This window comes from Natator depressus, chromosome 1, assembly GCF_965152275.1.
Source record: "Natator depressus isolate rNatDep1 chromosome 1, rNatDep2.hap1, whole genome shotgun sequence".
Lineage (NCBI taxonomy): Eukaryota > Metazoa > Chordata > Testudines > Cheloniidae > Natator > Natator depressus.
Window position 1 is genome coordinate 347,974,355 of NC_134234.1, and position 26,988 is coordinate 348,001,342.

Genomic DNA, 26,988 nt, shown 5'->3' on the forward strand with positions numbered 1-26,988 from the left:
TTTAACAGGGAGTCTCTTCAGCACAGCAGGGTGGCGGTGGAGAGAAGCAGATCTGCGCTCACTGCTGCAGCAGGACTATGCCAGGACGGCATTCCCAGGGAGAGGCCTACGGCGTGGAGCTGGGGCTCCCCACTGAGACCCGTGGAACAGATTGCCAGGGACAACGGCCAGCCATGACACAGGCCGAGGAGGGGCACGGAGGTAGGAAGAGACACGGGAGAGTGTTAGCTGGACCACAGGGAACGGATTGCTGCCTTACGATACCCAAGAGAGCCCCCGCATTGGAACTTGGTGGAGTGGGAGGGCCTGGGTTCCCCTCCTCGCCTGTTGCCGCACACCCTTACCAGTAGGCGGGGCTGCAGCTGCAGCCTGGCTGTTAGGCTCTCCTTGCAATTTATTAAACTAAGAGGAGGATGAGTAAATCTTCTAAGCCCACAAACCTGCTATTTTGCTATGATCCAGCTGTTCCGTACTGCACACTGTGGGACATCCATTCACACCTGGAAACTATTACAAAGGCTTTCCCTGCAATTTAAGCTAGATGGTATATAATTTTCTCAAGCACCTTGAAGTCTTTCCTTAAACAATGTAATTGAGTTGATCTCTTTCCACTCTCGAGATCTCCAGTGAAGTGAGAGATGGCAGGATAAGTGCTCTCCTTCAAATCATTTTAATCTGCTTTGCTATACTGAGCCGACAGTACCTTAGATATTATCTCACCACCTCTGCACTCTTTGGTTTGCTGTACAGGTTCTGCAACAAATGAGTTTCAGATGTACTAGCTTGTTAGGCCAACCCAACCTATGCACTCCTGGGGATACCATGTCATGGCCTGCTGGGAGCAGGTATCAGCAGTTCCACCCTAGACCACTGCCTTAGAAAGCTAGCGAGCTTGGACTGCTCAGATCTGAAATCAGAGTTTCCCTTCTCCTGGAGAGACTTGCCTGCTCTCTGCCCCAGTCTGAAATCAGAATTTTCCTTCCCCGATATACTGTTGGTTCATGGCACCTTAATCCATAATATTTGGATCTGGGTTTTCCCAACAGGGGCTACCCACATCAGCCACCTGGGGGATGTACCTGTACACTGTTGTATCTGTCTACTGCTCCCCTTGCCTGGAAAAATGCTTTCAGAAGAAAAGATCTCAGCTCTGAAGGAGCTGCTGAGGGCAAAGAGGAAAACAAGTTCTCACTATTTGTGATATTTCTATTTTCCAAAGAAAATCACAGCAATTCCAACCTCATATCATTGATCACAGAGTCACAGATTCCAAGGCCAGAAGGTACCATTGTGATCATCTAGTCTGAGCTCCTGTACAGCACAGGAGGCCTACCCCACAATAATTCCTAGAACAGAACTTTTAGAAAAAACATCCACTCTTGAGTTAAAAATTTTAAGTGCTGGAGAATCTACCCCAACCCCTGGTAAAATGTTCCGATGGTTAATTACTGTCACTGTTAAAAAATTACACCTTATTTCCAGTCTGAATTTGTCTAGCTTCAAATTACAGGCATTGGAACATGCCTTTCTCTGCTACACTGAGGAGCCCATTAAACATTTGTCCCCACGTAGATACTTACGGACTGTGATCAAGTCACCCCTTAACCTTCTCTTTGTTTAGCTAAATAGATGGAGCTCTTGGAGTCTATCACTATACAGTATGTTTTCTAATCCGTTAATCATTCTCGTGGCTCTTCTCTGAACCCTCTTCAATTATCAACATCCTTCTTGAATTGTGTGCACCAGAACTGGACACAGGATTCCAACCGTTCACACCAGTTCCAGAGAAAGAGGTAAAATAACCGCTCTGCTCCTATCAGAGATTCCCTCGTTTATGCACCCCAGGATCACGTTAGCTCTGTTGGCCACAGCACCACACTGGAAGCTCTTGTTTAGCTGATTATCCACCATGACCCCCAAATCTTTTTCAGAGTCACTGCCTCCCAGGATAGAGTCCCCAGTTCTGTAAGCATGGCCTGCATTCTTTGTTCCTAGACATATACATTTAGCTGTGTTAAAATGCACATTAAGAACACAAGAGCTGCCATAGTTGGTCGGACCATGGTCCATCTTGGCCAGTATCTCGTCTTCAACATTGGTCCATACCAGAGCTTCAGGGGGAGTGCACAGAACAGGGCAGTTATGGAGTGATCCAACCCTGTCTTCCACTCCCGGCTTCGTGCAGCCAGAGGCTTAGGGACACTCAGACCACGGGGTTGTGTCCTGACCATCTTGGCTAATAGCCATTGATGGACCTATCCTTCATGAACTTATCATGTTCTTTTTCAAAGTCAGTTATATTTTTGGCCTTCACAACATCCCACGGCAACGAGTTCCACTTGCGTGTTGTGTGAAAAAGTACTTCCTCTTGTTTGTACTAAACCTGCAGCCTATTAATTTAATCAGGTGACCCTGGTTTTTGTATTGTGTGAAAGGGTAAACACTATTCATAGGTAAAGTAACATAAAAGGTAAGTACTATCCATACTGTTCATGATTTTACAGCTCTCTATCATATCTTCTTTAGTCTTCTCTTTTCTAAGGTGAACTGCCCTAACCTTTTTAGTATCTCCTCTTATGCAAGCCATTTCACACGCTTGATTATCTTTGTTGTCCTTCTCGGAACCTTTTCCAGTTCCACTATATATTTTTTTCTTTTGAGAAGGGGCCACCAGAACTATGCACACTCAAGATGTGGGCACACCAGGGATTTACATAGTGGCATTATTATATTTTCTCTCTTATTTTCTACCCCTTTCCTAGTACTTCCTAACATACTTTAGCCTTTCTGACTGGTGCTGCGCAATGAGCGGCAGTTTTCAGAGAACTGTGCACAATGACTCCAAGATCGCTTTCTTAGGTGGTAACAGCTAATTTAGAACCCATCATTCTGTATATAGGTGTGATTATTTTTTCCAATGTGGATTACTTTGCACTTATCAACATAGAGTTCTATCTGCCATTTTGTCACCCAGTCACCCAGCTTTCTGAGATCCCTCTACCTCCTTGCAGTCTACTTTGGACTTAACTATCTTGGATAATTTTGAATCATCTGCAAACTTTGCCACTTCACTGTTCACCCCCATTTCCAGATCATTAATGAATATGTTGAACAACACATGTCCCAGTACAGATCCTTGGGGGACTCCACTGTTCACCTCTTTCCATTGTGAAAACTGACCATTTAGTTCTATACTTCGTTTCCTATCTTTCAACCAGTTACGATCCATGAGAGGACCTTCCATCTTATCCCAAGGTACTTCGTTTACGTAAGAGCCTTTGGAATTGGACCTTGTCAAAGTCTTTATGAAAATCCAAGTATGTTATATCTACATGCTTGCTGACTCCCTCAAAGAATTCTAACAGATTGGTGAGGCATGATTTCCTTTTACAAAAGCCAACAAATCGTGTTTAACTATGTGTCTGAAAATTCTGTTCTTTACTACTGTTTCAACCAATTGGCCCAGTACTAAAGTCAGGCTCACCAGCCTGTAGTTGCCAGTAGCTCCTCTGGAGCCCTTTTTAAAAATCAGTGTTACATTAGCTACCTTCCTGTCATCTGGTACAGAGGCCGATTTCAGTGATAGGTTAAATACCACAGCTAGTAGTTTTGTAATTTCATATTTGAGTTCCTTCAGAATTCTTGGGTGAATTCCAACTGGTCCTGATAACTTATTACTGTTTAATTTATCCATTTGTTCTAAAACCTCTTCCACTGACACATCAATGTGGGACAGTTCAGATTTGTCGTCCAAATCTGAATAGCTCTGATGTAACATCCTCTGCAATGAAGACTGATGCAAAGAATTCATTTTGCTTCTCTGCAGTGGTCTTGTCTTTGGAGCTCTCCTTTAACACATTTGTCATCTAGTAACCCACTACAATGTGATCCACAGGCAACCTGCTCCTGATGTACTTTAAAATTTTTACTCTGAGTTTTTGCATCTCCAGCAAGGGCTTCTCAAATTCTGTATTGGCCTGCCTTATTACACGTCTACATTTTACTTGCCAGAGTTTGTGCTCCTTCCTATTTTCCTCATGAGGACTGACTTCCAAATTTTAAAGGATGCCTTCTTGTCTCTAATAGCCTCCAGACTCTGCTGTTTAGCCATGGTGGCATTATTTTGGTCCTCCTACTGTGGTTTTTTATTTGATATTGTTTGCTTGCACCCAGTTTACCAAGCGATCCAGATTGCTTTGCACCAGTGACTTGTCCCCTTCATTATTTACCACTCCCCCAATTTTTGTGTTATCTGCAAACTTTACCAGTGGTGATGGGCGGCCAGGCAAATAGGTGTACCACGCTACTCAATACCAGCCCCAGTTCTTTTCGTTCGCCATTCCAATCCTCATCCTATAATAACCCTAATACCCTTTCCAGCCTGCCTCTCTAAGGCAACAAGAGCTATTTGCCACATGCCCAAACCAGCCATGTCACGGAAACCATCTCCACCCAGAACCAACTGAAGCATCAGTGGCATGTCTCTAATCTCAACATCCCAAACAGTCTCCTCGCCCTAATACTAACCTAACCGTTGTGACATCAGCACTTCCCAGCCAGCTTTCCCTCAGTGCAACTCAATCTGTTATCCAACACTAGCCACCCACAGTGACTTCAGAGGAATTGTTGCATTGGATCAGCCCTATGGTCCACCTAACCCAGTCTCCCGTCTTTGATAGTGCTAAATATCAGCTGCTTCAGGAGAACGTACAAGAAACCACATACCCAACAATTTTGGAATAATCGGCTCATAGAGGACTTTTCCTCCTTGTTAGTAAGCGTTTGGCTTATTCTCTGAAGCATGAAGGTTTTATCGCTTTCATCCTATCTAAAGTAATACCTAATCCTTTCTAAACTCTTGATCTAAATGGTAACTTCTGGCTTTGACTTCAACAAGTTCATTATGTTTTACGGAAAAAGTATTTTGTTCTATCAGTTTTGAACACGTGGCATTTCCGTTTCATTGAACATCTGCAGGCTGGTCTACGCTACAAATGCTTTGCCAGTGTCGCTATATTGGTATGGCCTTGCTGGCAGAGCCCCCTGCTGGAGTCACCGGTTAAGCTGACCCGAGAAGGAATTCTGACGGCTTAGCCAAACCACTGCCCCATATGACACTAGTTAAGTTGACAGAAGTACTCTTCTGTCGGCATAGCTGCATCAGCGTGATGGGTTTTCCCAGCACAGCAAAGTCAGCTAGGAGGTGTGATTTCTTTCACATTTCCTGTCGACAAAGCTATGCCGGCAAAACTTTATAGCACAGACTAAGCCTTTGTGTTATTATATTATTAGAGAGCAAACAGGAGTACCCAGTTTAGCCCCAACTTTTACAGTCTCCTCTCACACCGAAGTCTTTCTATGCTCCTGGACATTTTCACCACTGGACCCTTTCTATTTCTGCTCTCTCTCTCTCGTTTGAGATGGGACGACCAGAACTGAATACGACATTCCAAGCTGTATCTTCCACTTATAGAATGATCTAACAACCATTTCAGTAATATCTTCTGTTCCTTTCTTTAGACAACCTAACATGTTGTTTGCTTTTTGACTGTCCCTGAGCACCAAGCAGATGTTTCCCCTGAGCTGCTCACAGCGATACCAGGTCTTTAGTCCTAAGTGATCACACTGAAGTTATAACTCAGTAATCGGAATGAGTAGTTCAAATGGTTCCTTCTGATGTTCAACACCTCGCATTTGTCAAAAGTAAATTCCACCTGCCATTCATCTGTCTTGGTTAAATCCCACCATCCACTCTAGTCTTGACTGGCTTAAATAATTTTGTGCCATTTGCAAATTGACACCTCACTATTCACGGCCTTTCTCAAGATGTTAATATAGTAAACAAATGCAACACTAGACCTAGCACAGACCCTGGGGAATCCCCACTATTCACATATTGCCATTTTCTGTCTCTTAGCCAGTTTCTGATCTAGGGCAGAACTTTGCTTCGTACCCAAGACCACACAGTACCCTTACCAGCCCCTCTTGAGGGACTTTGTCAAAGGCTTTTTTTGAAAATGCATATAAATTACATCTACCAGTTCTCCCCAAATGTGCCCAGACACCACACTGATGGTCTTGTTATCAGAACCTCAATAGAACAACATTCATCCACTCTTTTGTTGACACACTCGAAGGACTTCAATGTGGTTGGAGAGATTGTTTTCTTATAAAGATCTGTGACAATTTGTTCATATCGTATCACGTTCTGTAATGCCTATCCCATTCTCCTGCACCGACCAATACCTTATACAAGCCTAGCCGCACAGGAGTAAGCAGAGATCATATCCTCAAAGCACCATCAAGCCTATCCCCTTCTCTATACAGCCAAACACCTCACATAGAAACCCAGCTCCAGGTGCAGCTTTGTATTCAAACACCAAACCAAGTTCTAAGACCACTTCTGTTCCGAATGTCTCCCAGCCACGCATAGCCCAGGCCAAGCATGGCTGTGTAACAACAGAGACCCCGTTCTCTTAACTATTTCCACGCTGAGTGCTGTAACTCTTTACATTTTATCTTGGGGTTGTCTCAAATGCAGCAAACCACATACCACCTCCAGACCTCCAGTCCCAGAACGCTCCAGCCCTATCTCAACTATGGCATTTCTAACACACCTGTCCCTGTTTTATCTCACGCACACACATAGCGTACCCTCTGTCCTTCTCCAGCAGAGAACCAGAGCTCTCCATCATAGAACCATAGAATCATAGAATATCAGGGTTGGAAGGGACCTCAGGAGGTCATCTAGTCCAACCCCCTGCTCAAAGCAGGACCGATCCCCAATTAAATCATCCCAGCCGGGGCTTTGTCAAGCCTGACCTTAAAAACTTCTAAGGAAGGAGATTCTACCACCTCCCTAGGTAACGCATTCCAGTGTTTCACCACCCTCCGAGTGAAAAAGTTTTTCCTAATATCCAACCTAAACCTCCCCCACTGCAACTTGAGACCATTACTCCTTGTCCTGTCATCTGCTATCACTGAGAATAGTCTAGAACCATCCTCTTTGGAACCACCTCTCAGGTAGTTGAAAGCAGCTATCAAATCCCCCCTCATTCTTCTCTTCTGCAGACTAAACAATCCCAGTTCCCTCAGCCTCTCCTCATAAGTCATGTGTTCCAGACCCCTAATCCTTTTTGTTGCCCTTCGCTGGACTCTCTCCAATTTATCCACATCCTTCTTGTAGTGTGGGGCCCAAAACTGGACACAGTACTCCAGATGAGGCCTCACCAATGTCGAATAGAGGGGAACGATCACGTCCCTCGATCTGCTGGCTATGCCCCTACTTATACATGCCAAAATGCCATTGGCCTTCTTGGCAACAAGGGCACACTGTTGACTCATATCCAGCTTCTCGTCCACTGTCACCCCTAGGTCCTTTTCTGCAGAACTGCTGCCGAGCCATTCCATCCCTAGTCTGTAGCGGTGCATTGGATTCTTCTGTCCTAAGTGCAGGACCCTGCACTTATCCTTGTTGAACCTCATCAGATTTCTTTTGGCCCAATCCTACAATTTGTCTAGGTCCCTCTGTATCCTATCCCTACCTGCCACCGTATCTACCACTCCTCCTAGTTTAGTATCATCCGCAAATTTGCTGAGAGTGCAATCCACACCATCCTCCAGATCATTTATGAAGATCTTGAACAAAACCAGCCCCAGGACCGACCCCTGGGGCACTCCACTTGATACCGGCTGCCAACTAGACATGGAGCCATTGATCACTACCCGTTGAGACCGACAATCTAGCCAACTTTCTACCCACCTTATAGTGCATTCATCCAGCCCATACTTCTTTAACTTGCTGACAAGAATAGTGTGGGAGACCGTGTCAAAAGCTTTGCTAAAGTCAAGAAACAATACATCCACTGCTTTCCCTTCATCCACAGAATCAGTAATCTCATCATAGAAGGCGATTAGATTAGTCAGGCATGACCTTCCCTTGGTGAATCCATGCTGACTGTTCCTGATCACTTTCCTCTTGTGTAAGTGTTTCAGGATAGATTCCTTGAGGACCTGCTCCATGATTTTTCCGGGGACTGAGGTGAGGCTGACTGGCCTGTAGTTCCCAGGATCCTCGTTCTTCCCTTTTTTAAAGATTGGCACTACATTAGCCTTTTTCCAGTCATCCGGGACTTCCCCCGTTCGCCACGAGTTTTCAAAGATAATGGCCAATGGCTCTGCAATCACAGCCACCAATTCCTTTAGCACTCTCGGATGCAACGCATCCGGCCCCATGGACTCTCCATCCCTACCCAGTGCTCAGGCTCCAGCTCCCAGGATGCCCAACACAATTCCCCAACGTGGGTCACTAGGAAAAAAAGGCACTTCTCGGACCCCTACTCCTCTGCCGCCAAAAGTACTTTTATTCCTAATCTCAGGCACCAACCTCATAGTCATCACCAATCTCAGCCTTTTGCCTAAAGAACCCACTCCTGGACTGTCAGTATAGAATGTGGATTGACTGAAGGAAGCTCCCTTCCCATGATCTACTGTAGCACAAATAAAGGAGATACCAGTCTCATTTTCTGCCGTCTCTCACCGACGAGGTAGTCTAGCACTTACCTGTGAGAGGTGAAGTTGTCATATGAACCCACAGTGTAATGTCGGAAGAGACGCTTTGTCCTGTCCTCTCTCGTTTCTGTAAGAAAAAAGCAGAGATTTCTCATGCTGCTGAAAGATGGGATAAGAACCATCTTCCTGAAAGTATGTGACTGCATGAGCAGGCATGCACATGCTCCTCTACCTGCTCCCTCCAGGTACGTGTCTACACAGACACCCATTTGTGCATACATACTCCTCTTCATCTCCGTATGTACCCACACAGACTCATTTGCAGAGATCTTGCACGCATACTCCTCTGTCCCAGAAGGTGTCCATACATAGACACTTCTTCACTTCTCAGAGTGTCTCTGAATAAAGATCCACAAGCACATAACAGAAAAGAGTTTTCTACAAGGACTTTTCAATATGGCTTCCAACCCACTGGTTGACAAGCACCAAAGGTTTGTCCCAAAACTTAACGAATGTTCAGAAACCCACACGGAATAAGGTACAGACGAGACACACTCTCATATGTCGCTGATCCAGCTCCCACTGTTGTCACTGGAGTTGGACCTGGCCCTTAGGTCTGGATTTTAAGTTCAAACACATTTGGTGGGTGCAGAAACTGTTGCAATAAAACACCCGCAGCTTGGGCTGAGGGCTATAAAATTGCAGTGCAGACATCCAGGCTTGGGCTGGAGCCTAGTCTCTGGGGCTGTCTCCCTCGTGGGGTCCCAGAGCCCAGGCTCCAGTGCAAGCCCAAGCATCTACACTGCAATTTCACAGACCTGCAGCCCGAGCCCTGTGACCCTAAGTCAGCTGACATGGGCCAGCTGCAGGCGTTTTTTTGCAGCGCGGACATGCCCATAGATTCCAAGGTCAGCAGGGACCACTGTGATCATCTGGTCTGACCCCCTGCACAGCACAGGCCAGAGGCCTGCCCCACAATAATTCCTAGAGCAGAGCTTTTAGAAAAAACATCCAGTCTGGATTTAAAAATTGTCAGGGATTTTAAAATTCTCTGTGATCCTGGGTGAATTGTTCCAATGGTTAATTACTCTCACTATCAACAGTTTACACCTTATTTCCAGTCTGAATCTGTCTAGCTTCAGCTTTCAGTCACTGGACTGTGTTACACCTTCGACTGCTAGACTGAAGAGCCCATTATTAACTATCTGTTCCCCATGCAGGCACTTAGAAACTGTAACCAAGTCACTCCTTCACCTTCTCTTTGTTAGATTCAAGGAGCTCAATCTATGTCGTTTATTACTAGAATCATAGTCATTCTCCTGGCTCTTCTCTGACTCCCTCCAATTCATCAGCATTCTTCTTGAACTGTGGGCAGCAGAACTGGACACAGGATCCCAGCAGCAGTCACACCAGTGCCAAACACAGAGGTAAAATAACCTCTCTGCTCATACCTGAGACCCCCATTTATGGATCCAGGATTAAATTAGTCCTTTTGGGTACAGAATCACACCGGGAGCTCACATTCAGCTGATTCTTCACCACAAGCCCCAAATGTTTTTCAGAGTTCCCGCACAGCCTGTAAGTACGGCTGCATTCTGTTTCTAGAGGTATACATTTACATTCAGCTCTATTCAAATGCACACATGGGGACATGGGAGCAGGTTGCTGGGGAGAGAGGGGGTGGGCAGCCAAGTGTGGTGCTAACAGTCCTAGGAGCAGCTGCTTCTCAGATGTGCTTGGGAGAAGCTGCATCTGCGGGTATCCAGAGTCTTTCTTTCAAGGCAAGGCAGCTACCTAGGCAGCTAGACTTCGGAAGGGGGGCCAACTTGGCTGCTTCTTGTGGAAGACAGTGCTACTAAGAGAAGGACAGAGCTGGTGCTGTCCTGAGACCTCAGCCACCCATGGGAGATGAACGGCCAAGAGAAGTGAATGCAGTAGAATCATAGAAGTGAATACAGTACATGCAGGGGGATGAGGCAACAGGCCAGGGCAGCTCAGAATGCAAAGACAATGAATGAAAGCAACACAAGTGTTGGTTTGTCTACAATTAAAACACTTCAGCAGCACAGCTGCACCCTAGCGCTTCAGCGTAGCCACTCACTCCAGCCGCGAGGGAAGTACTCCTGTTGCTGTAGTTAACCCGCCTCCCCAAGCGACGGTAGCTAGGTTGCTGGAAGAATGCGTCTGTCAGTCTAGCATTGTATACACTGGGGATTAGGTTGGCATGACTATGGCTCTTGGAGGATAGACTTTTCACACCCCTGAGAGACGTTGCTATGCCGATGTAAGTTTTCAGGGAAGACCAGCCCCAACAAAGCAGATAGAAAATAATAATGCCAATGCTGGTGTTATTCTAGCAATCTACAGGGTACTCTGGGCTGGACTGCTGCACCTGGTTTTGATCACAGCACCTCAAAAAAGACCTAACAGAAACAGAGGGAGCAAAGGAAATGATTAGAGAGCTGAAGAAACTTTCCTACTGGTGAGCTAGAAAAGATATGAACTGTGTTAAGATGTGACATGACAGAGAAATACAAAATGAGAGAGTGAAGGTAAATCAGCCGCTTCTATTCACCCTCTCTCCTAATACAGTAACTGGAACTCCAATGAAATGCTAAAAAGCAACAATTTAAAACTATAGAGGTAAACCCTTTTTATTTATATGACCCACGATTAATCTGCGGGACTCGCTGCCGTAAGATGCAATTGAGGCCAAGACGTTAATAGGATTCAAAAATGGATTGATGGTTACACAGAATGAGATCTTCTATGGTTATTTGAGACATGGAGTCTTTAAAGAACAGATATAAACCCTTCGGGGCATAAGCCAACAACCTACTGATGGGGTCCAGAAGAAGCTTCTCCGTGAACAGGTTATTCAATAAATTGCCCATTATGGAGTTTCTTGCCCCTCCCTCTGAAGCAACTGCTTCTGGTCACTCTCAGAAACCAGATACCTCATTAAAGGAGCACTGGTCTGATCTAACCTGGCAGCTTCCCTGTTCCTTAGCATGTGTGGAGGGGCAGAGTGAGGGAGAGGAACACAGCAGATGGGAAGGGAGGATAAATTGAAGGACAAACCCTGTGCACTGCTCTGTCCCTCTGGCCGACTTGCCTCCAGCCTAACTCCCTGCATTCCCCACGTCTTCCTTGTGTCCTGCCCATAACAGTTCCTCCACGGAACATGGGCCCTCCGACACGGTCTCCCACAGTATTCTTGCCAGCAAGTTAAAGAAGTATGGGCTGGATGAATGGACTATAAGGTGGATAGAAAGCTGGCTAGATCGTCGGGCTCAAACGGTAGTGATCAATGGCTCCATGTCTAGTTGGCAGCCGGTATCAAGTGGAGTGCCCCAAGGGTCGGTCCTGGGGCCGGTTTTGTTCCATATCTTCATAAATGATCTGGAGGATGGTGTGGATTGCACTCTCAGAAATTTGCGGATGATACTAAACTAGGAGGAGTGGTAGATACGGTGGCAGGTAGGGATAGGATACAGAGGGACCTAGACAAATTGGAGGATTGGACCAAAAGAAATCTGATGAGGTTCAACAAGGACAAGTGCAGAGTCCTGCACTTAGGACGGAAGAATCCCATGCACCGCTACAGACTAGGGACCGAATGGCTCAGCAGCAGTTCTGCAGAAAAGGACCTAGGGGTTACAGTGGACGAGAAGTTGGATATGAGTCAACAGTGTGCCCTTGTTGCCAAGAAGGCCAATGGCATTTTGGGATGTATAAGTAGGGGCATTGCCAGCAGATCGAGGGACGTGATTGTTCCCCTCTATTCGACATTGGTGAGGCCTCATCTGGAGTACTGTGTCCACTTTTGGGCCCAATACTACAAGAAGGATGTGGAAAAATTGGAAAGCATCCAGCGGAGGGCAACAAAAATGATTAGGGGACTGGAACACATGACTTATGAGGAGAGGCTGAGGGAACTGGGATTGTTTAGTCTGCAGAAGAGAAGAATGAGGGGGGATTTGATAGCTGCTTTCAACTACCTGAAAGGGGGTTCCAAAGAGGATGGATCTAGACTGTTCTCAGTGGTAGAAGATGACAGAACGAGGAGTAATGGTCTCAGGTTGCAGTGGGAGAGGTTTAGGTTGGATATTAGGAAAATCTTTTTCACTAGGAGGGTGGTGAAGCACTGGAATGGGTTCCCTAGGGGATGGTGGAATCTCCTTCCTTACAGGTTTTTAAGGTCAGGCTTGACAAAGCCCTGGCTGGGATGATTTACTTGGGGATTGAATCATAGAATCATAGAATATCAGGGTTGGAAGGGACCTCAGGAGGTCATCTAGTCCAACCCCCTGCTCAAAGCAGGACCAATCCCCAATTAAATCATCCCAGCCAGGGCTTTGTCAAGCCTGACCTTAAAAACTTCTAAGGAAGGAGATTCTACCACCTCCCTAGGTAACGCATTCCAGTGTTTCACCACCCTCCTAGTGAAAAAGATTTTCCTAATATCCAACCTAAACCTCCCCCACTGCAACTTGAGACCATTACTCCTTGTCCTGTCATCTTCTACCACTGAGAACAGTCTAGAACCATCCTCTTTGGAACCACCTCTCAGGTAGTTGAAAGCAGCTATCAAATCCCCCCTCATTCTTCTCTTCCGCAGACTAAACAATCCCAGTTCCCTCAGCCTCTCCTCATAAGTCATGTGTTCCAGACCCTTAATCATTTTTGTTGCCCTTCGCTGGACTCTCTCCAATTTATCCACATCCTTCTTGTAGTGTGGGGCCCAAAAGTGGACACAGTACTCCAGATGAGGCCTCACCAATGTCGAATAGAGGGGAACGATCACGTCCCTCGATCTGCTCGCTATGCCCCTACTTATACATCCCAAAATGCCATTGGCCTTCTTGGCAACAAGGGCACACTGCTGACTCATATCCAGCTTCTCGTCCACTGTAACCCCTAGGTCCTTTTCCGCAGAACTGCTGCCTAGCCATTCGGTCCCTAGTCTGTAGGGATTGGTCCTGCTTTGAGCAGGGGGTTGGACTAGATGACCTCCTGAGGTCCCTTCCAACCCTGATATTCTATGATTCTATGATCCGACTCCAGTTCCACCAATCACGATACATCTTCCCTACTTTTGAACATTTTAACAGTTATTAAAAACAAATAGCTGATGCCCTGACCCTCACCCCGTGTCTCTTCAGCCAGAGGTTGCTAGCACATACCTAAGCTGGCATCTTGACTGTAACACAGACTCAGTTGCTTACACAGTCTTTGAGATAAACTGGTCTCCTCACCAGGTGATCACACCAGAAGTGACCTATCTCCGTCTCCCTGTCACCTGTCTCTCTGTGGAGTGTCCCTCCTCCCTGCGGGGCTGCCTCTGGGTGGTTCTCTGTTTCTCCATCCAGTGACGATCCCTGTATTTCTGTCAGCTCTCTCTGGGGACTGTGTCTGCTGGCTCCTAAGTGTCTCCTGTTCCTTGAGTTCACGTGTCCCTCTTACGTAGTCACTTTGTATGACTGGGGTCCCATTGCACCCCTCACAACTCCTTTAGTCCACTCCTGCTGGTGTCTCTCTAACGGCTGGATCTTCACAGAAGTGCCTGTCTCCAAGGCTGGTAGGTCCTTGGCTGACCTGACATACTCTAGTTCCTGCTTTCTCTGATTGTTGGCCAGCTCCTCTGGGCGGCATCTTCATCCTTCTGGCTGCAACAGGTCTCCTCTCCTTGGTACCAGGGTTTTGGTCCTCCCCACCCCCCGCCTGTGCTGGCCTGTTTTGATACCCCTGTGGGCCAAAAATGCTAACAAGCGATCTGATCCAGAAGAAACAGCCTCTTGGTTATTTTCACAGCTGATTCCACCTTACCATTACTCTGTCGGTGTGCTGGGGAGGAGGTGTTGTGGTCAAACTCCCATTTGTGTGCAAAGTATTTGAATTCTTCCAAGGTAGATTGGGGTTTGTTGACTGTTGTCAGTGAATATAGTATCTGGAATGCCACATCTCATAAAGACAGCCTTCAGTCGTTCATAGATTCCCAGGCCAGAAGGGACTATTGTGATCATCTATTGTGACCTCCTGTGTAACACTGGCCAGAGAACTGTCCCCAAATAATTCCCAGAGCCATTTTTTTTAGACAAACATCCAATCTGGATTTAAGAACTGTTAGTGATGGAGAATCCACCACAGCCCTTGGTAAATTGTGCCAGTGGTTAATTACTCTGTTAAAAATTTGTGCTTTATTTCCGGTCTGAATTTCTCTAGCTTCAGCTTCCAGCCATTGACAGATTTCAGAGTAGCAGCCGTGTTAGTCTGTATCTGCAAAAAGAACAGAAGTACTTGTGGTCTCTAAGGTGCCACAAGTACTCCTGTTCTTTTTCCAGCCATTGGATTGTTTTGTAGGTTTCTCGGCTAGATTGAAGTGCTTATTATTAAATATTTGTTCCTCATGTATGTATTTGTAAATTGCAATCAAGTCACCCTTTGACCTTCTCTTTGTTAAGCTATACAGATAGAGCGCCTTGAATCTATCGCTATATGGCATGTTTTCTAACGCTTCAATCATTCTCATGGATCTCTGAACTCTCACCAATTTATCAACACCCGTCTTGAATTGTGGACTAGACACAGTATTCCAGCAGCAGTCACACCAGTGCCAAATACAGATGAAAAATAACCTCTCTACTTCTCCTTGAGATCCCCCTGTTTATGCACCCAAGGGTGGCATTACCCTCTTTGGCCACAGCATGGCACTGGGAGCTCATGATCACTGATTATCCACCAGGCCCCCCCCCAAATCATTTTCAGAGTCACTGCTTCCAGAACAGAGCCCTCCATTGTGTAAATATGGCCTTTGGTCTTTGTTCCTAGATGTACAATTTACATTTCGTGTGCCAATCAGTGGCCTGCTTCTTGTATCATGCAGGGCAGCAACCTCCCAAAAATTTGAAAAGTAGTCCACTGTAATCAAGTACTGCTTTTTCTTGGAGGTAAGTAAGTCCACTACCACCTTTTCCTCTGGCCAGGTGGGCAGCTTCTTTGGTAACAGACTCTGCTTCTGCTGGCAGTTATCACCCAACAGGCAGGTGTCACTCCCCACATAAAGCTGCGAAGTTGGGTATTCATTCCCAGACAGTAAACTCACTCTCAAGCCCATCTAGGGTAGCTGTCAATGCCTAGGTGTGAAGTGTGTATTTTTTGCATAATGACAGGTTTCAGAGTAACAGCCATGTTAGTCTGTATTCGCAAAAAGAAAAGGAGGACTTGTGGCACCTTAGAGACTAACCAATTTATTTGAGCATGAGCTTTCGTGAGCTACAGCTCACTTCATCGGATGCATTCAGTGGAAAATACAGTGAGGAGATTTATATACCCAGAGAACATGAAACAATGGGTGTTACCATACACACTGTAAGGAGAGTGATCACCTAAGATGAGCCATTACCAGCAGGGGAGAGGGAGAGGGGAGAAAAGAAAACGTTTTGTAGTGATAATCAAGGTGGGCCATTTCCAGCAGTTGACAAGAACATCTGAGGAACAGTGGGGAGTGGGGGGGGGTGGGGGGTGGGAGGGGTGGAATAAACGTGGGGAAATAGTTTTACTTTGTGCTGCAGAGGAGCCAGTAGTTATGGTACATGTAGGTACCAATAACAGAGGGGGAGGTAGGAGAGAGGTCCTACAGGCCAAATTGAACTGCTGGAAATGGCCCACTTTGATTATCACTACAAAAGGTTTTCTTTTCTCCCCTCTCCCTCTCCCCTGCTGGTAATGGCTCATCTTAGGTGATCACTCTCCTTACAGTGTGTATGGTAACACCCACTGTTTCATGTTCTCTGTGTATATAAATCTACCCACTGTATTTTCCACTGAATGCATCCGATGAAGTGAGCTGTAGCTCACGAAAGCTTATGCTCAAATAAATTGGTTAGTCTCTAAGGTGCCACAAGTACTCCTTTTCTTTTTTGCATGACATCCTGAGGTAATGAGGTGGGACAGCAGATTTCTGTCCTCGAAATATCCTTCCATCCTACACACTCAACCCATCTTTCATTTGAACGTATGATTCTACTCCTACAGTACCTGGATTTTGTCTTCTGGCCACCTGCTAGTATCGCTCTCTTGACTGGCTGTAGCTGGGTGCCCTTTTCCCTAGCCTCTTTGGTTTCCATCAGTTTCACTGTTGAAACTGGAGATTGATTCCATTAACACACTATGTCCTGATCCCCTTTCCCCAACTCACTGATGCTGGATATATATGCCCTGCTCGGGCTGCCAGCTAACTCCAGTAATCATCCTGGACAAGATCTGAGCTCTACTTGGTAGTGCTGGAGGTGCGCTGCAATCTCTTTGGAGCACTCAGAAGGAGCTTTGCCACGATCATCTCTAGCGATTTGTGATCTGATTGCACTATTACTGGGCAGCCATAGGGGCACTGATGGAATTGCTCCACTCCAAATTCCACAGCCAGAAGGTCTCTCTCTATTTGGGCATACCCTTGTTCTTTCTCTGACAGGATTCAACTGGCTGAGTAACTGGCTTCTCCTACAAAAGAGCTATCCTCAATCCATTTTCCAATTTATCGAACTGGAGTATCAGTCGCTCTCCTGGCTAGTAGCTCACTGTTGAGTTTTTTTCTGGGTTGAGTTTATGTTCTTATCCCTGCATAGCTGCAAAAAAGCGTGTAAGTTCTGTGTCGTGTCTTGTTCTGTCATGACTCCCTTCACCCACGACAAGGATATTATCTGCAATTACTTTCACCCCAGCCAAGTCTTCCAGCGCTTGGCTGAGCCTTCTCTGGAATTGCTCTGGTGCTGGGCTTATACCTATTGCCATACACAGCCATCTGTAGCAATCAAATGGTGTTGCGAAGGCTGTCAGCATGCTGGACTCTTTATTCAGGCTTATGTACCAAAACCCATTTCCTGACATCATACGCTGTAAAGATTCTGGCTTTGGCCAGATGTCATCAATGATGGGTAGTGGACAGTGGTATCTTCTCAAAGCCTGGTTCACTGGCATTGGGCCTGTGCAGATACATAATTGCCGAATGGCTCCTTTACACCATCATGCTGCTTACCCAGGCCACAGTGGCCTCTGCAGGTGCTATGATATCCCTGCTCTGTAGACGTTCATGCTCCAGGCATGCAGGATTACACCGTGCCACTGGAATGTTCCTTCATGGTGAACACAGGTTCCACTGTGGGGCCTACTTCCAGGCGCAGCTTCCCTTACAGGCACCCACTGCCTTTGAAAACATCCCCATGGGCTTTTAAAATTGTCTCCATTGTCCATGGGAGTCCCCCTTTTGCTTCGTGCACTGCAGTTATTAAGTTCTGATGCTGCACCCTGATCAGACCCATGGCTTGTATGGCAGTATTCCCCAAAAGGGAACGTGGTGCTTACCATCCACCACCACAAATTTCAGCGGGACCGTCTGGCATTTTTCAGGCTAGTTACTCTGAGGTCTCATTCTCCTATGGGCTGCATTATGCTCTTATTGTACATTATTAGATTGCCACTTTTCTTTTCCACGGAGGTGATCGAGTCCAGTTCACCTCAAGGAATCACATTGCAGAAGGCCCTTCTATGCAGTGAAATTGCCTTGGCCGTTTCCCTACTATGCATGGAGGTTGGTATCATCCCTTGCTGGTTTCCTGTTCTGACAGCCTGAACATGATATGCTCCTGGACTTGAGAGAGTCATGATGTCATCACCGCTGGCTGATGTGCCAGCTCCATTTGTACACGTCTGACTGAATCATTTTGAGAACTTCCTCTGCTCTGGCACATACGGCTAACACGGTTCAACTTGCCACAGTCCCTGCAATGCCAGCCTAGTGCAGGGCATGTCTCCTTTATCCGCTTAGGCTGTTTACCGCAGTAAATGCATCTCACTATGGGTATGGAACCCTGGCTGCCTGCTCTCCTTTGCTGTTGTCTTCCTGCGTGTACTTCTGGGGGTGTCGTGCCTCCCAGGGCCTCCATCCTTCCTCTTGAGGCTCCCTGCTGCACGCCCCATGTCTAGGCACCTGTCTAGTGCGAGACTGACTTCCTGGAGCAGCCGCTCCTGCACGTGGTGATTGACCCGAACTGCCTGAATCAGGAAGTCCCCAGAACTGCATGTAGCAGCCAGTGTGTGTGAGGCAGTAACCCCGGAGTTTATCCTCTCCCCTTCACCTTAGTCTCCAGTGAGATACCTGCGTTGCTTCACAGATCCATTCCGCTTCGGGGAGCAATGGGTCCAGGGCCCCAGGATTGTCGTGAGGCAAGGGAGGAGCTTCAGAGTGGTGCAGAATCTCTGCCTTGTTCCCCAATATGGGAAAACAACAGCTTTACTCTCCTGCATGGCCAGGTCTGCGTACAGTTCCACTGGGTCCATTGCTGGCCTAGGTTTGTGTCTGCAAAACCCAGGGCTCCAGGGGACTTGAGATTGCATCCCAGGGCTCCCACTGCCAGCTGCTGCACTCCAGAGAACACACTGCTCAGACACTGCCACCGTGTTTGATTGGTAATGCGCGAAGCTGAATGAAAGTGGGACTTTATTAAACTCTGTGCGCTGCTCTGCCCACGTGGCCGTTTGCTTCCAGCCCAGCTCCCGAGTTCCCAGTGTCCCATCAATAACAGTCCCTTCAGGGGACATGCATCCTTGGACTCTATTTCCACTATTGTGACAACAATCCTTTCTGCCTCTAGGGAGAATCTGCTGGCTAAATGCTTTGCCTGAAAAGAGGTTGGGGCGGGGAGTGAAATCTCACAGCAACGTCCCTTTTGTGGTGTGGACACTCAGGGTGATGCTCCTCTGTGCGCCCCACCCCCAGCACACTCTTCCTGGTCCTCCAGGCGTGTGATGCTCTGTGCCTGCTGCCTCCTGCATACCAAACCATGCCCCTCCACCTCCTCTGAAGTGTGCTAGCTGCTCCCATGCGCGATCAGTTGTGATCTGTGGAATACTAGGATTGGTCCCCACTCATCTCCTTCCTGCGCTAGGAGCTGTGAACGGTCCCTTGTTCCAGGAGCCAGAACGGCCCATTCGGGCACGGAGTGGTGCCGCAGGAGGTGTGTTTCCTCTGCCCTCTGGTGCTGACAGTGTAGGGTCTCCCTGTCACCAGCAGAGGGTAATCTCACCCCACAGTTGAGAGACTTTGGCTAAGTCCAAAGCTGCTGCTGCTGTTTAGTCAGACATTTATTTAACCTTTGGACCTTCCAGTTCTTGTCTCAGCAGCTCGGATAATCAGCGAGTCTTGATCAAGCAGATGTTCCAAACAGAGCCTATTATCAGCTAATCTGAGCCCCGGGCTGACAGAAGGGCTCTGTCCGGGAAAGCAGATAGACTCTGTCTCTGAACAGCTCCGCAGGGCCTGCATGCAGGTAACACCTTCTCTGGATTCCCATGTCGACGTGTGCTGGGTCAGCACGGGCTGAGCACAGAATAAGAGGGTCGCAGCCACTATTCTTGTGCACAATGAGCACCTGGACGACCCAGGATGAGCCTCAAGAGGGTAGTGAGTGCTTGACAGTCACATTCGCTCCATGCAAGTGGTGAGAACACACCTGTGCAGATCAGGCACTGGTGAACACTGCCCGTACAGTGCAGCGAGCCAGCAGAGCGGGCACGGGTGGGGGGCCCATCCGGGGTGGCCAGCTGGCAGCAAATTAACACACGTATCGCCCCATCCTTACAGACGACAAACACACAGAACATAAAATTATCTCCATACGCAATTTACTGTCCAGCGAGAGAAATGGCAAAAGAACCACCTGTGAAAAAGACTAGTCTTGTTACTCAACATGTTACTGAAAGTGCCCAGATACCACAATGATGGCACAGCATCAGAGCCTAAACAGAACACAGACTAGAGCAGATGTTACAGTAACGTCTCATAGGTGGCAACCACAGCAGACACGCATCTCTCTCCGCATCCATCACCCAAGGTATTGATACCGCACCCCTCTCTGTAACAGCTGCGCAATATACTGCTACGGCAAGCGTGTAGGGAGGGCACAGCCATGCCCATGGGGAGGCCATCTAGAGGGCAAGTGCCCCAATTCACTCAGTAGGTTGCCGCATGTAGTCAGAAGTAAGGAGTGGTGTCCCTAGCCTCTGTTTGTCAGAGGGTGGAGATGGAGGGCAGGAGAGAGATCACTTGATCATTACCTGTTAGGTTCCCTCCCTCTGGGGCACCTGGGATTGGCCACTGTCGGTAGACAGGATACTGGGCTGGATGGACCTTTGGTCTGACCCAGTCTGGCCATTCTTATGTTCTTTATGAGAACACAGTGAGAGTACGACAGATTGCAGCAGCGTCCCATCTACATGGTGAGTGCCCTGATACACCTGGTGCTCTGGAGTGGGTGGCGAGAGCAGGGCAGGTGCTTTCTGTGATCCCTCGGGCAGGAGAGTGCCCACATGCACAGAATCCCAATGGGAGGGAGAGTGCACAGTGAGAAGCGGCGAACGCTCACAGAGGCCCGGTAAGAGTGAGGAGTCTAGAAAAAACAGCCATGCTGTGCTGCGGACACATGCACACCTGGAGCCTGGGGACGACCTGGCAGCAGGGCGCATGCAGCATATGCAGTGGCAGAAATACCCACACTGGGCGCAAGGAGACGGTGAGAGCGCAGTGAGCAGGGCAGGCACCTGGAGCCGTCCCACCTAGGTGGCAAGGCCACAGCGGCAGCCTAGTAGATGCCTGCAGTGGTCCCCGGGTGCTGAGCTGTCGGACTCCAGCAGTTCCATCCCCATGACGAGCAGACAGTGACAGAACGCAGATTGTCACAGTGCAAACAAAAGCTCTGCCCAAAACCAGCCTTGTCAATCTCGGCTGCCATCGCTGTTTGACTCATTATTTTGCCTTCTTTGGTCCTGTTGCTGGGCCCATTAGTGGAGGACATTTACCTAATGCCAAGAGAGACTTCCTGGAGATGGATGCAGGTGCAATGGGGGCTGAGGCCGCCACATGAATCCTCACAGTCCTGTGCCTGGCTGATCCTCCACTGAGCCTTGGCCCCGCGGCCCTGGGGAAAGCTGGCTCCGAGAGCCAAGGAATTAACAACACGCTTACTGGCAAGATGTCACTTTGTGCCTGGAGAGGAATATGTTAACAGCTTGCTAGGGCAATAACACGATGCGAACGGTGAACAGACAGCTGCAAAAGGGCTGCTGTTGTCCTGACTCCAAGATCACTCACAGCAACTCGCCATCCTGCTCGCATTCAGCCCTGGGAACAGGTGCCCCTAGGGTGACCAGATGTCCTGATTTTATAGGGACAGTCCTGATATTCAGGGCTTTGTCATATATACGAGCCTATTACCTCCCACCCCCTGTCCCCTTGCTATCTGGTCCCCCTGGGTGCCCCCCTCAGCCTGTACTCCTGGAAACACATCCATGAACTCTGCTCGTGACAGAACATCAAGGAACAGGCTGCAGCCTTGGATGAAGAAAGTCTGAAGAATTTGCAAGGGGCACCTGGCCGTGCCCTCAGAGAAATGGCTGCACTGGCCATCACAGACGCGCCCCCCCGCCACCAAACTACTGGAACAGAAGTGTCCAGGCAGCAACTGCAAGGATCACTGAGCAGCCTGTTACCAGAAACTCTTCACCAGCTTCTGTCTCTATACTAGGGGCAGAGTGAGAACGTAGGAATTGCCAACCGTTCAGCTTGCCCAATATCCTGTCTTCCAACAGTGGCCTGCACAAATTGCTTCAGAGGATATGAACAGAACAGGGCAATTATCGAGTGATCCACCCCCTGTCATTCAGTCCCAGCTTTGGGCAGCCAGAGGTTTAGGGACACCCAGAGCATGGGGTTGCGTCCCTGACCATCTTGGCTAACAGCCATTGATGGACCTATCATCGATTACCTTATTATCTAATTATTTTTTTAACCCAGTTAGTTATACTTTTGGCCTCACAACATCCCCTGGCAATGAGTTCCACAGATTGACTATGCATTGTGTGAAGAAATGCTTCCTTATGGTTGTTTTAAACCTGCTACCTATTAATTTCATTGTGTTCTTGCGGTATGTGAAGGAGTAAATAACACTTCCCTAGAAATAACGCTTTCTCCACTCCAGTCCTGATTGTATAGACCTCTATCATACCCCCTTTAGTCATCTCTTTTCCAAGCTGAACAGTCCCAGTCTTATTAATCTCTCCTCATATGGAAGCTGTTTCATCCCGCTAATCATTTCTGCTGCCTTCTCTGTACTTTATCCAATTCTAATACATCTTTTATGAGATGGGGTGACCAGAACTGCATGAAGTATTCACGGTGTGGGCGTACCAGAGATTTACACAGCTGCATTATATTTTCTGTCTTATTATCTATCCCTTTTCTAACGGTTCCTAACATTTTGTCAGCTTTTTTGACTGCTGCTGCATGTTGAACAGATGTTTTCAGAGAACTATCCACGATGACTTCAAGATCTCTTTCTTGAGTGGCAACAGCTAATTTAGACACCATTATTTTGTATGTATAGTTGGGATTAGTTTTTCTAATATGCATTACTTTCCATTTATCAACACTGAATTTCATCTGCCATTTTGCTGTTCAGTCACCCAGTTTTGTGAGATTTCTTTGTAACTCTTCACAGTCTACTTTGGACTTAACTATCTTGAGTAGTTTTGTATCATCTGCAAATTTTGGCACTTCACTGTTTACCTCCTTTCCCAGATTATTTATGAATACATTGAACAGCACTGGTCCCCAAACAGATCCCTGGGGGACCCCACTATTTACCTCTTTCCATTGTGAAAAATGATCATTTATTCCTACCATTTGTTTCCTGTCTTTTAACCAGTTACTGATCCAGGAGAGGACATACCCCCTTATCCCATGACGGCTTAGTTTGCTTAAGAGCCTTTGGTGAGGGACCTTGTCAAAGGCTTGCTGAAAGTCTAAGTACTCTATATCCACCGGATTGCTTTTGTCCACATTTGTTGTCCCCCTCAAAGAATTCTAGTAGATTGGTGAGGCATGGTTTTCCTTTACAAAAGCCATGTTGACTCTTCTCCAATGTACTGTGTTCATCTATGTGTCTGATAATTCTGCTCTTTACTATAGTTTCAATTAATTTCCCCGGTACTGAAGTTAGGTTTACCAGACTGTAGTTGCCAGGATCGCCTCTGGAGTCTTCTATTAAAAATTAGTGTTACATTAACTATCCTCCCATCATCTGGTGCAGAGGCTGATTTAAGCGATAGGTTACATATCACAATTAGTAGTTCTGCAATTTCATATTTGAGTTCCTTCAGAACTCTTGGGTGACTCTCATCTGGTCCTAGGGCCTTATTACTTTTTTAATTTATCAGTTTGTTCCAAAACTTCCTCTCTGAACACCTCAGTCAGGGACAGTTCCTCAGATTTTTCACCTAAAAAGAATGGCTCAGGTGTGGGAATCTCCTTTACATCCTCTGCAGTGAAGACCAATGCAAAGAATTAATTTAGCTTCTCTGCAATGGCCTTGTCTTCCTTGAGTGTTCTGTTAGCACCTCCATTGTCCAGTGGCCCCACTGATTGTTTAGCAGGCTTCCTGCTTCTGATATAATTTAAAAAGATTGCTGTTAGTTTTTCTATCCTTAGCTAGTTGCTCTTCAGATTCTTTCTTGGCCTGCATAGTTATGCTGCTGCATTCCCTCTCATCAAGAGCGTGGGGCAAACCAGCAGGAGGAGCAAGAGGCTTTTGAGTTGTGAGCACAACCATCCTTGCAGCTTCTCTCTGTATAACAGATCTATCTAGGGACCCATGGCCCGCTTGGAACATGCTGACACCTACAGTTCTTGCGTTTACAATGTGACATCCGTCATAACCAAGATGGAGGCCAACAAGAAGGGACACAAGCAAGAGCCAGGCGGACAAGGGCAGGGAAGGAGAGAGGGACTAGCAGGGACAGAGGATGCAGTTGTATATGGAAGGAGATGAGAGAGGTGGGCAGGCTTGTTGTAACGCAAGGAGATCAAAGCTCCACGGCTTGGGAAAAGCAGACAGTCTTGTCTGAGGCTGCCCAGAAAGAGCTGCCATCCCCACAAACTGCTGGAGTATGACAGAGTGCAGAGCCCGAACTGCCCGGCCTCAGCCTCTGCACCCAGCCCTCAGCAGGCTGGACATGAAAGTAAGCAAGATACAGGACAGAATTAGGTGAGAGTGGCCCCTGGGGCGGGGCCATGGGCTGGGCGTGCCCCCGGCTGCCTGGGGCGGGGCCATGGGCTGGGTGTGCCCTGGTCACAGCCTCACCCAGCTACCGGGGGCGGGGCCATGGGCTGGGTGTGCCCTGGTCACAGCCTCACCCGGCTGCCTGGGGCGGGGCCATGGGCTGGGTGTGCCCTGGTCACAGCCTCACCCGGCTGCCTGGGGCGGGGCCATGGGCTGGGTGTGCCCTGGTCACAGCCTCTCCCGGCTGCCTGGGGAAGGGCCATGGGCTGGGTGTGCCCTGGTCACAGCCTCACCCGGCTACCGGGGGCGGGGCCATGGGCTGGGTGTGCCCTGGTCACAGCCTCACCCGGCTGCCGGGGGCGGGGCCATGGGCTGGGTGTGCCCTGGTCACAGCCTCACCCGGCTGCCTGGGGCGGGGCCATGGGCTGGGTGTGCCCTGGTCACAGCCTCACCCGGCTACCGGGGGCGGGGCCATGGGCTGGGTGTGCCCTGGTCACAGCCTCACCCGGCTGCCGGGGGCGGGGCCATGGGCTGGGTGTGCCCTGGTCACAGCCTCACCCGGCTGCCGGGGGCGGGGCCATGGGCTGGGTGTGCCCTGGTCACAGCCTCACCCGGCTGCCTGGGGCGGGGCCATGGGCTGGGTGTGCCCTGGTCACAGCCTCACCCGGCTACTGGGGGCGGGGCCATGGGCTGGGTGTGCCCTGGTCACAGCCTCACCCGGCTACTGGGGGCGGGGCCATGGGCTGGGTGTGCCCTGGTCACAGCCTCATCCGGCTACTGGGGGCGAGGCCATGGGCTGGGTGTGCCCTGGTCACAGCCTCACCCGGCTACCGGGGGCGGGGCCATGGGCTGGGTGTGCCCTGGTCACAGCCTCACCCGGCTACTGGGGGCGGGGCCATGGGCTGGGTGTGCCCTGGTCACAGCCTCATCCGGCTACTGGGGGCGAGGCCATGGGCTGGGTGTGCCCTGGTCACAGCCTCATCCGGCTACTGGGGGCGGGGCCATGGGCTGGGTGTGCCCTGGTCACAGCCTCACCCGGCTACCGGGGGCGGGGCCATGGGCTGGGTGTGCCCTGGTCACAGCCTCACCCGGCTGCCTGGGGCGGGGCCATGGGCTGGGTGTGTCCCTCGGTGCCAGCCCCACCCGGCTGCCTGGGGCGGGGCCATGGGCTGGGCGTGACCCTGGTCGCAGCCCCTCTTTGCTGCTGTAGCCTCATTGTTACGGGTTCTTTGGGGCGGGGAGTGGGACTGGAGTCAGATGATTAGCAGCAACTGATGAGAACGAGGCTGAACTGTGGGACAGTCAGAATGAAGCTGGCACTCCTAGTCCAAGGGATAAAGACCCCACCTCTGTGTTTTCGTCTCCATTCTTCTCTCTGTCTGTCCCTGGCTCCTTCCCCAGACTTCCCTAGTCTCTGGCTGTTGGATGCAGGGACCCACTCTTTGGCTGCTATTTACCAGTAATCCATCACCCGTGGTTTGTTGGCCCCCTCTCTTTGCCCTCTGCACTCTCCCCTGCCCCCTCTGCTCCCATTTCTTCCTCAGGTCTCTCTCCCGTCTACCTGTTCCCTCATCTCCTACCTTCCGCTCACAGACGCTTGTTCCTCATCTGAAAACACTGCTATCGATCTCATTCCAGATCACAGCAGAGAATCGTGATTGCACGAGGGAGCTGGATTAATGGGCTGTCCGCAGCCCGAAAGCACATTCTCCTCCCAACTTCTAAATATAGCCACTGCTGAGCTCGTGGTTAATGAAGCCGTCAAGTAGGCACCAGGGACAGTGGCTGATGGATGGAGAGAAAAGAGCTATTTGGAGATAGGTGTGGCGGGGGGAGGCTCTATATTTAGAGGAGACAGAGCAAGAGGACCCTAGCATGGGAGCTAACAGAGCAGTTAGAAGTGCTGGGGTAGCCCCAGGGGTGGGGCTGTGCTCACATGGAGGTGGCAGTTCATTGATATGCAGGAGGAGGGCCAGGGCAGCCTGCAAGGGAGAGACCCAAATACGGAAACGGGTGTGGGAATAAATAAACAGAGGAGATGCTGAAAAGCTACAGCCTGAAAACCGGGCAGACAAACTCAGGGGCTATAGCCTTCACTCAAGCACCCTCTTAAATCATTCCTTAAAACAAATTGCTTTTGTAAAGCTTTTCAAAGACAATTCTCCCTAGATAGTTTAATACGTATATCTAATTAAATGCAAATAAATATAAGAACATTAACAACCCATGGTTAAGCAGCGAACACTCAGGAAATGCCAAAGTGAAGGCTGCCTAAGTGACCTTAACTCCGCCCCTTGGACATATTCATCACACAATCACAGACTACTCCTCAGACAATAAAAGAGCATATCAGACCATTTGTTAA

General features: G+C 48.6%; 1 protein-coding gene across 1 annotated transcript in view; it reads right to left on the reverse strand.

The window, feature by feature from the left end:
• The window catches only part of SHANK3 (SH3 and multiple ankyrin repeat domains 3), a 658,681-nt gene that overhangs the window by 128,214 nt on the left and 503,479 nt on the right, over nt 1–26,988 (reverse strand). Inside the window, exon 13 of the mRNA XM_074942807.1 lies at nt 8,563–8,638. Coding sequence (XP_074798908.1) covers nt 8,563–8,638 — 76 coding nt within the window. The remainder of the gene's footprint in view (nt 1–8,562; nt 8,639–26,988) is intronic.